Source organism: Hibiscus syriacus, unplaced genomic scaffold (assembly GCF_006381635.1).
Source record: "Hibiscus syriacus cultivar Baekdansim isolate YM2019G1 unplaced genomic scaffold, ASM638163v2 tig00112343_pilon, whole genome shotgun sequence".
NCBI lineage: Eukaryota > Viridiplantae > Streptophyta > Magnoliopsida > Malvales > Malvaceae > Hibiscus > Hibiscus syriacus.
This window is the reverse complement of record NW_024063306.1, coordinates 1,113,863-1,124,246: the sequence shown is the minus strand read 5'-3', so window position 1 is coordinate 1,124,246 and position 10,384 is coordinate 1,113,863. Positions and strand designations below refer to the sequence as shown.

General features: G+C 31.7%; 1 protein-coding gene across 1 annotated transcript; it reads right to left on the bottom strand.

Moving 5' to 3' along the window:
• Positions 1-913: 913 nt before the first annotated feature.
• On the bottom strand, positions 914-2,140 carry LOC120177949. Its single transcript, XM_039183926.1, has 3 exons — positions 2,030-2,140; positions 1,508-1,882; positions 914-1,395 (listed from the first exon to the last, which is right to left on the bottom strand). The coding sequence occupies exons 2-3, from the start codon at positions 1,799-1,801 to the stop codon at positions 1,246-1,248; spliced, it is 444 nt and encodes a 147-aa protein (XP_039039857.1). The 5' UTR covers positions 1,802-1,882; positions 2,030-2,140; the 3' UTR covers positions 914-1,245.
• Positions 2,141-10,384: the final 8,244 nt, after the last annotated feature.

Below are 10,384 nucleotides of genomic sequence, written 5' to 3'. Positions count from 1 at the left end.
CATTCCAATTTCATCCCAAACTACACATATATACTAATCACATCCTTTGTTAGTAAAATCGTTAGGCCAAGTTATGTTATTATATGTATGAAAAAAATGAAATTTAGGTTAAACTGTGGTTGAAACTAATTACATATTTGAATGAATTTAGGTATGAAATTGGAATATTTAAAAAGTTTAGGGATTAATTTAGAAAGAGGTCGTAGTTTAAGGAAGAAACTAATATGTTTAAAAGTTTAAAGACTAATTTAGAATGAGATTCGTAGTTTGGAGATGAAATTAGAATATCCAAAAGTTTAAGGATCAATTTGAAATGAGAGTTATAGTTTGGGGACATACGATGCAATTAACTCTTTTAATAATAACAATCGTTTAATAATATCTTTAAAACGTTAAGCGCAAACCAAGCGATCTCATTGGTAAACGAATTGTTGTTATTCCTTGATGTCCCAAGTTCGAGCCCCAAAAATGTCAGGGGTGTAAGTATTCAATATTAAAATAATTGAAAGTTATCTTCGAATAAATATTACCTTATACTTAAGTCATATTATTCAAAAAAAAAAAATCTTTCAAACGTTACACACATGCCTTTAAAAAGGTTAAAACCCTTACTCGAGCAACTCTCATGAATTATGCCTTTACTTAATCATTTAACCCTTATAATTTTTGTTTAGAGAAATACAAGTGGTAGTGGTATTGTTGTTAAGACCCAAAATTTAGAAAATTCCGACAATTTTAGCCTAATATCGTAGGTGACGAGTTTTAATAAAAAATATTTTTTAATTTAAATTTTAACCCGATGTGATAAAAATTAATAAAAAAATATATTTTATTAAAATTCGTCACCTCAAAGTAAAGAGTTTCCAGACACCGTAGCAAATACAATAGATCAAACTTATACTTGCCCTATTTTCTCAAATAATTTACCCGTTTGCCTTGGTGGGCCAACCCCCCCTCCCCCGGAAAACTCCCCCTCTGTAATTTCCGGTATCAATGCAAACCCTTTTTCTGCAAACCCTGAATTTATAAGAGGGATTCTGCTCTTTCAGATTGTTCATCAGGCAAGTTTATTATCAAGAATAGATTTGTTCCTACATCCTGCAAAGCATGGAGTAGATTTCTCTCGCAAAGCAGCTTCAAGATACAATATTTTCATTGGATAACGATAGTATATATATATAGAAAGTGAGCATGTGTTGATAAAATATACATACATCCTTGATGATGCTTTGCTTGGTTTTGTAATTACACTTGGGGGGACACAAAATTATGTTCATGCGGTGGCCAATAGATGCCTTCCCTTGGGCATGGGCGAGGAGCATGTTGCGCAATGTGGGTCGGATGCCGCTCTCCCGGCATCACTACCGAGAAATCGGATGCGTGTGGTGCCGATACCTGCCATCACAACATTCATACATACATAAATACATACATCGAACATCAGTTCAGTTACACCAGAGAGATGCAGATGATATAACTTGATATCTTGATGAGATAAAGAACCTACCCTTTCTTGATTCCCAAGTTTCTGAACCGTCCCGGGTCGTAAAGCACCGTTCGTAACGTGATCGGGTGAAGAGAAAGCGGGATTAGGCCGGAAAAGGTGTTCGAAGATGGCCATTATGAGAAACATCGATATCAAGATGGCTGTAGCAACAAATCCAAAAGAAATTGCATTCATGGATGTTCCAAAGCTTTTCCAAGGAGTTCCCTTGTCGGCTGCTACTGCTTGAGATGGACTCGGATCCGAACTCGTATATATGTTCCATGGCCTCGATCTTTCAGTACCAAACTCACTCATAGTCGAACGAATCTTTCTTTGAGCTTAATTAAAAAATAAGTGCCCGAATCACACCTCGTATTCATCAATTGTTCAAAATCCCTGAAACAGAAACAAAAACTATGTGATCATAGATGTAGGATGAAAAACCGAGCAAACGACACCGACCGGGACTTACCGATGACTCTCGGATGATCCTAAACGTGTCTGCAAGTGAATTACATACACCATGAAGGGATATATACTAACCTGTTAAGATTCTGGTACTGGGAATTTGGGAGCAAATGTGATCTTGAGACCCTTTTGATCCTATAATTCAACTGCCCCTGGAAAAACAAGACATCCACACTTCTCAATGAACTATTTTAAAGCAAGTAGAGAGAGCAGAGCAGCCTAGCTTTATACCCTGATTTGAAAATGTAAAGACAAAGTTATATGACAATCCCGTAAAGCAGTACACTTTGCTTTTGATGTCCTTGATGTTACATTATCTTGATGCCTAGCTTAATGGATACTGTACCTTGTCTGAAGGAGCACAACCCTAAAGAGATCAAAAGCAACGAAGCCTTCCTGTTTGGAAGAGCTACAAACCTCAAAAGATTGGCTTAGGAGGTGAGTATTCCGTATTCGAGCGAGTCTAGTTAAAAAATTAGAGTTAACCGAGTTGACGAATCTTACTTTATAACTCAATCAGGATTGTCAAGCAGCTCCAGTATAATTATAGTTATTAACTGCAAATTTCAGAGATAATAATTACTCCCACTAAACTACATTTCAGCAAATTTTCACATGAGAGATGATTATAGTTATCATTAAATTACAATATTAGATGGCAAAACCTTCCCTAAGATAAACTATTTAGGTGTAATCATGGGAAACATGACAAAATCTCACATAATCTCCAACAAGAACTAAAGGATGTGAAAAAATAAATAAAATAAAGATAAAGGTTAAGGCTGCTGGAGACTACTGTTTTTAAGGCTGAAACAACTAAAGATTGCTGTAATTTTATAGTATAAAAATGGTTTGTAAATTAGGGAGGGCATGGACCAAACTTTATTGGTTTTGACTCGACCCAATCTAATAAGGTCGGAATTTTTAAAATTTTTTGAATTCGAATCGGAGTCGGATTTTTTAAAGTTATGTTCGGGTTGAGTCCGGATCGAATTTAAGGTGAAAAATATTTAACTTGAAAAAAATTGTAATTTTATCTTATATATTTAAGGATAATTACAATAATACTCATCTATATACAATTTTCTTTCAATTAAATTCTTATTTTTATTAAATAAAAATAATTTTTCAATAAATATATTATTTTGGGTTTGGTCGAATCATGTCGGATTCGGATTTTATCTCAAAAAACTAAGTCAGGTTCAGAACGGATTAAAGGTATATATTTTTTTTCGGTCGAATTTTAGTCGAGTGAAGGATTTATAATTTTTAGATCGAATTAAATAGATTAAAAACCTAACCTGACCTGACCCATGATGATTTGATGATCCCTATTTGTAAATGAAAATAGAAATTGAATATGCATGTGACCAAAGCAAACATAATACAATAACAATGGAATTGAATATTTAAGGGTAAAAGAGGTGAGAGAACCGAGGTTGTGGGATACCTTACAGCGATTCAGTAACGGACAGTGTCATGATTCAACAGAAGAAAGAAGAACGGTCTGACATAAAAAAGGAAAAGAGCTAAAAAGGAGGCTCATGTAGACCACAATTATTCCTCATCTACATGCATACATACATGCATATATGCATATATATATATATATACATGCATACATATATACATGCATGATAAAGCTGGTGAGCAGCGGCGGATATATGCATAAGTCAGGTGGACATATCTCCATCCTCAAACCCAATTTTTTTTAGGTTAATTGTTTATTTTATTTAAGATATTTATCTTGATATTTTAACTGTGCATACTCCATACAAATTTTTATTATTATTAATATATAGGGATGATTAAAAAGCTCGAATTTGATGGGGACCCGACCCAACCCTAATTAATTTTTTTTGAAATTTTGGGATTTGGGGTGGGATAAGACGGGTTATATGATAAATAATTTTGGGATGGGTTGGTTTTGGGTTTAAGGTGGAAAAAAACCAACCCGACCCAACTAGGTTTAAATTATTAATTTTATTTATATTTATATAATATATTTAAGTTTTTAAGGATTTTTATTTTTATATTATTAAAATAAATTGTCTAATTATTAAAAATATAAAAATTAGACAATTTATTTTAAAATGTTAATATATTCGGGTCAAGTCGGGTCTAGGTCGATTTTTCCTACAAGGCACTGTGATTGGTGTAATATTTGCAAAATTTTTCCTGTGGTTAACAGGCTCCTACAAGGCACTGTGATTGGTTTTTCTTCGTAATTAAAGGGACCAACTCTCTTTCCCGCGCTCTCAAACAAGTATTTCCATAAAGCCAAGAATCCATACAATTATATATTCTGGGAAAGGAGAGAAAAATGAAGCAATAATTACAGCACAAATTATGGAAAGGGACACTGGGAAAAGAAAGAGAGAAAAGAGGGTGTGTTTTTCCTTACCTAAGATGCATTGAGTGAGACTCTTTGTCAACAAGATAATCAAAGTGTCCCAGAATGATGTGAATGCCTATATGCCTACCCGAAAATGAATCAAAATCTTCTACTATTTTCGCTATAACGAGTATATCTTGAGTTTTTTACGTTAGATCGAGAAGTTTTAAGATATGTTAAAAAGATAATTAAAAGACGATTCATACGTAAGAATCGTCTGAAATATTATAGTATATCAGCTGAGATTTAAATCTTCGTATGTGTACAACATAGGACATTGGTCGTGTAGTAAAAAGAATTCACCATGTTTTCTTGCATAATTATTCAAACAAAACTGCTTGATTAAGCAAAAAGGTCATTTCAACAGAAGATGATTGCTCACCCATTTCCATGTAAGACATATTTGTAAAAGTGAAGGGACCCCATTTGATAAAAAAAAAACCCTTCTTTTTCACAACCAAGTCCCTTACTCAACCAACCTGTTCCCTCTCATACATGATTTCACTTCTTTAATCTTTATCACACTCGATAGCTTAGCTTTGCTCCTTTTTCCTTCTGTTTTGTAGGGTTCATTCACATTCACCACTCACCAGTGAAGTTCCCACTTGTTTCCATGTGCACCTCTCTCTTTGCGCCTGTAGACATGATCATGCCATGGTTGAATCAGACGCAGATTCAAAAATATTATCATCTCTTGTTTATTATGTGCATGTGTCACTCTTACACTTTATTATCCTCTTTCCTATGTCTGATTGAATGCACAAATGTTTCCTTTTCGATACAAGATTAATGTCTATCGTCTCTTTAAGATGTGACATTCTCTTATATTTAAACTCGTGATATCATGCTCAGGCTTGTTTCTAAGATTTTGGTGGCCCTCGGGCGAACCAAAAAAATTAGCCCCTTAATCACGGATTTAAGTTACAATTTACGTTTGAGTCTTCGGTCGCGTTGCGTTTATCGCCATCGCGGACATCAAACATGATATTGTGGTCAGTGCAAGTATCGTGACTGTGAACTATTAATAACATATGCTAGTGTGGACATAACAATTATGGATATCGGGTTTGAGACGATGTTATTATCATATTGCATAACGATCATCATTGTGGTTACAGATCGTTTGTAACACCTATAGCCTGTATACATCTCGAAATACGAGCTAAAGATATTACACCAACTTGACACACGTTCACTGAACATAAATGCTTAAAATTTTGTTTTCTTTTAAAACATTTCTATTCCGATTTTAAAATTATTTCCCTAACCACATAAAATCATAAATTAATAATTTGACATCGAAAAACCAATCTGTTTTCAGGCAGCGTTTAAACAATTTAGTGTTGTTTCATAAACTATATAACACTGCCTAAACACTACTAAATTTTAAAATAATTTTAAACATGATAAATTACTCATTCATAAATACGAATATAACTAGTCTAATCAAAATAAAGTGGTCCTAATTTACTATTACATAACATTTAAAATAAATTGATAAAGCATACGGATAACATAAATATACATGCCAGCCAAAAGTAACATCAAAGATATCTTACTGATACTGATAATATAGATGATCTCTAAAAAGATGCTCGAGAGGCTCCTCACATCACATCCTTATCTCTATCCAAACCTACGCATGAAAACCATCACGCGTTAAGTATAACTTAGTGAGACAGTAATAACTCAATGTGAGAAATAAACATATAAAATGTCATGTGTAAATTAAAACATTAAAAAATAAATCAAATAAAATCTCAAAACGTTCAAACCAATTTATTCACTTTATCTCTTCATCATAAACCTGAAAAGAATCATCTTATGATTTTATCAAAAATCGTAATAATCAATGTCTGATAGAATAATCATATAACATTTATTTTCAGTCATAATCATATAACATTTCTTTCCAGTCATACATCTTTCATAACCCAAAGTATATTTAAGAGAATGCAAGGCATGCGAGTCGGATGAGTGTGAGCAATAAACACTTCAGTGCTGTCATCAAATCAGACTATGCACTCCAAGTGCAATCATATAATCTGCACTAACGGTATTACACATAATGTACACTAATGTACCAAATCAAAATCAGATTCACTCCACCTTATGGCATGCCAATTGTACCTAAGACTCTCAATGCAACATAAAATGAGCTTTCAAGTCATTTCAAGTTCATATTATAGTCAACATTTCAATATTAAAATCATTTTTAATTCAACGTCATAAACATAAACTTGGGCTGTTCATAACCTAAATCATTCATAAACTTTACAAAAATATTATGAAAATAATCCATAATTAAAACATAAATTATAATTTTAAAACAATATGAGGTTGACTTATCACAAGTTGTCCTCGATCAGAATAATTAAATAAGTAAACTACACTCACATTTGCCTCACTACAAAACTTTTATACAAACACCTTCTTACGAGCTTTTTCCTTTCCTTTCGAGTAATTTGGATCGTTAGATTTTTCGTAGCCTGACAACATTACATAATAACACAAGTATTCGAATCATATGTTAGTATCGTACTAACATAATCCAAACTTATTGATATAAAAATCTATAAAAATAAAATCGATACTTACTCGATAGGAAACTAAATCATATTTCCAACATAATTTCAAACTTCTCAAAATATTCATTCAATTCCAAAAATATTTATTGTCATCATAAACCTTCAATTTTTTTTTTCAATTCCACAATCAAGCCACTAATTATGAATTCTTTCTAGAATTCGCCTTAACTTTTCCATTAACTTCATAAACGCCCTTTCACCATTATGATTATCTCACCTTAATTACTAAAATTTCCAACACCTTAATAAATTTCTCAAATCAATACTTTAACATTCAAAAATTTGAAATTTCATCCTAAACTCCTTAGGCTTTTCGAATTCAACCTCCAATCTTTACAAACTTGTAATTTGATCCAAACTTAAATAATTAAACCCAAAAATCAGCATACTAAATAAAATTTCCATCATTACAATTTCTTTTTCAAAATAATACCAACATAGTCCCAAACTCACAAACAAGTCCCTAAATTTTGGGACTTTTCGTATTCCACCTTGACATTTACCAAATTTGAAATTTGGTTCTAAACACTTTCCAACTTAAAAATTCCATCCTTGCATAAATGAAATTTAACATTAGATACCCAATTATCACATTCTTGCTATAATGTCCCTTGATTCTCACAACTTGCAAATTAAGCCTCTTTTCCAATTCAAGCTTCCAAATTGTTCCAAAATGATCTCTAAATCACATAGAACAATTCCAATATCAATTCTACATTATAGGAATTTTTTCAATATTTTCCCTTATTTAATCTCCTATGGCCAAATGCTTCATGTTACCTAGTGTGGACTTTTTGATAACTTTCAAGCATGAATTCATATTCCTTACATTAAATTCATGCTATTATAATCATCATAACAACAAATTAAATCCAACTCCATCAATTCTCCATAAACCCTAAGTTGGCCCAACCTAATATAAGCATATACAAATAATTTCAATCATCATACATGCCGTAGAATTAATCTCCAACCTCAAAAACATAATAATCTTTAATCAAATATTCAAAATCCATAAACCCTAATCATCAAATCTCAACATCCAAGCATGATTAGCATGTATTTCTTATACCAAAAGATAGAGAATTTGATGGAGAACATTTTTCTATTTCACAACTTAATCCAAAATCCTACTAAAATAGCTCAAAAATGAGAAAGAATTTTTTTTTCTCTCCTTGTAGGGGTTCATGGCAGCAGCTGATGGAGGACGAAGATGGTCTTGATTTTTCTAGTAATTTTCATAATACACAAGTCATTTAAACTAATTTAATTGAATTTAAATTTCAATTAATGAAAAATCTCCAAAATTCCATTAATGAAACTTAATAATTACCAAATGTCATTGCATTATTTTCCATTAAAATATTCCTTAGTCAAATATGAATCAATTTGCCTTTGACTTTCTATTTTGGCCATGCAATTTTCAAAAATTACATTTTAGTCACTAAATTTCCACTGTTCGGCCAAATCTGAAAAATTACACTGATATGTGCTAAATTTCTGTGAGCTAAAATATGGAAATAATATTTCCAAACCTTATATAACACCTTCAAATTTTTGTTAAATTCCGGTTCGATCCGGCTATCCAATTTCTATACCAAACTTTATCACTTTATAACTTTTAACGCAAATTACGTACAAAAAATCTGATTACCATGAAAATTCTTGTTTTAGGCCAAACCGTTCATTTATGGGGTAAAATATATAACTTTTTAAAATTCAATTTTTTGTCCCTAAACTTTTCAAAGTTTATACTTTATCCACCAAACTTTCTAAACTTACAATTTAGTCACTAACAAAAATTTGGGTATTACACCGTTATTTAAGTAATTATTTCTAATAACAAGTGTTGAATTTTTTTTAAGGGCAGCTCTATGTTAACAAGTTTTAAGAAAAATAGACTCCTAATAACAAATATTAAAACAAATTTATGAGTATGTTCATAACAACACATATTGAAAAAAAATAGACCTCTAGTAATAAAAAGTACGGAAAAATTTGGACTCATAATAACAAATAAATATTAGAAAAGAAATTAAATTTTAAAATGGTGCCCCTAATAACAAATGATGAAAAATTGGCCCCTAATAATAATTTTTGAAAGTAATTGGGCCTTTAATAACAAATGTTAGAAAAAATATTGACAAAACATTGGACACTTATAAAAAATATTAGAAGAAAAATAAATTATAAGAGTTGGCCCCTATTAATAAATATTGGAACAAAATTGAGCCCATAATAATAAATGTTGAACAAAATTAAACCCTTAAAAGTAAGTATTAAAAATAATTGGCCCTTATAACTAATATAAAACCATTTTTTTACAAGTATAATATATAATAAAAATTTTGGACTCTGAGCAGGTGCCCCGCCCATATACAACCCTAGTCATCCTCAGAATTGTTCACCTCGTCTACTTCAACCACTGGCTAGAAATATTTAAAATATATAAGAATTTGAAATTTTTAGAAGAGACCATCGCCTCCGTCGACATCTCTCGATACTTCCCTACCATCCATAGGTTTCAAAGATTAAGATTAAAAGAATAAAATGGCTTCAAAGTGGAAATTTTGCAGAAAAGTGAAGCTACAACCACATTTCAGGCTTCAACATCTAGCTACAAATGAGGCCATTTTAACGAGGCCTAGCTTACGTGAAAGTGTAGCCAATATTACGAGGATCAGTCCAATACTTCAAACTGGATAACATTCTGCCTGACCCTCTTTTGGTAATTTTGGCCCATACCATAGACAGATTAATTATTTAACCAATACGGCACCAGATTTTTTATTTTGAGAATTACGGTATTTGATACAGTAATTTAGAACTCGTCATTTTGATATGATCTCAAATTATTTGAGAAAACTCATCATGTAGACGTTACGAGTTTGTCCCGCACTGATCTCAAATTATTTAACCAATTTTATCCTCTCTTTTCACTTCTGCCCAAATGAACAACCCATTTACTATACCTCATCAAGCAAGTTTTAGACTTGGATTCTTAAAAAAAATAGACTTAGGGGATATTTGTTTACTTCAGAATGATTAAACGCTGAGTAATTCAAATGCTGAATGATTCAGAGGCTCTGTATGAATTAGCTCTGAATGTGACATGCTGTTTGATAATGACTCTGAATCATTCAGAATATACTTCTGTGCTGAACGGTTCAGTATTCAGCGCTGAACGATTCCATTAAGTGGCAAACAAACAATCTCTTACTCTTTAGATCATACTAAATCAATTAAATCTCTCTGTCTTATCATTATTTATTTATGAATCATTATATCAATATCGTGGATTATTATATTAATATGATTGACTGTCACGTTAATATCATAACGTCAGTTTCTGTCAAGTGAAAAGTAACATTAATGTAATTAAAAACAAATGACAACATTAATAATTGAGGTGGAGTATAAAGATAGCTAAACTTTGAGTAAAATGAT

Excerpts from the sequence above, each read along its gene's own strand:
- LOC120177949 (XM_039183926.1), bottom strand. The coding sequence starts at position 1,801 with ATGAGTGAGTTTGGTACTGAAAGATCGAGGCCATGGAACATATATACG. Across the intron at positions 1,396-1,507 it reads AACTTGGGAATCAAGAAAGG|GTATCGGCACCACACGCATC; the intron begins GTAGGTTCTTTA and ends TTGTGATGGCAG.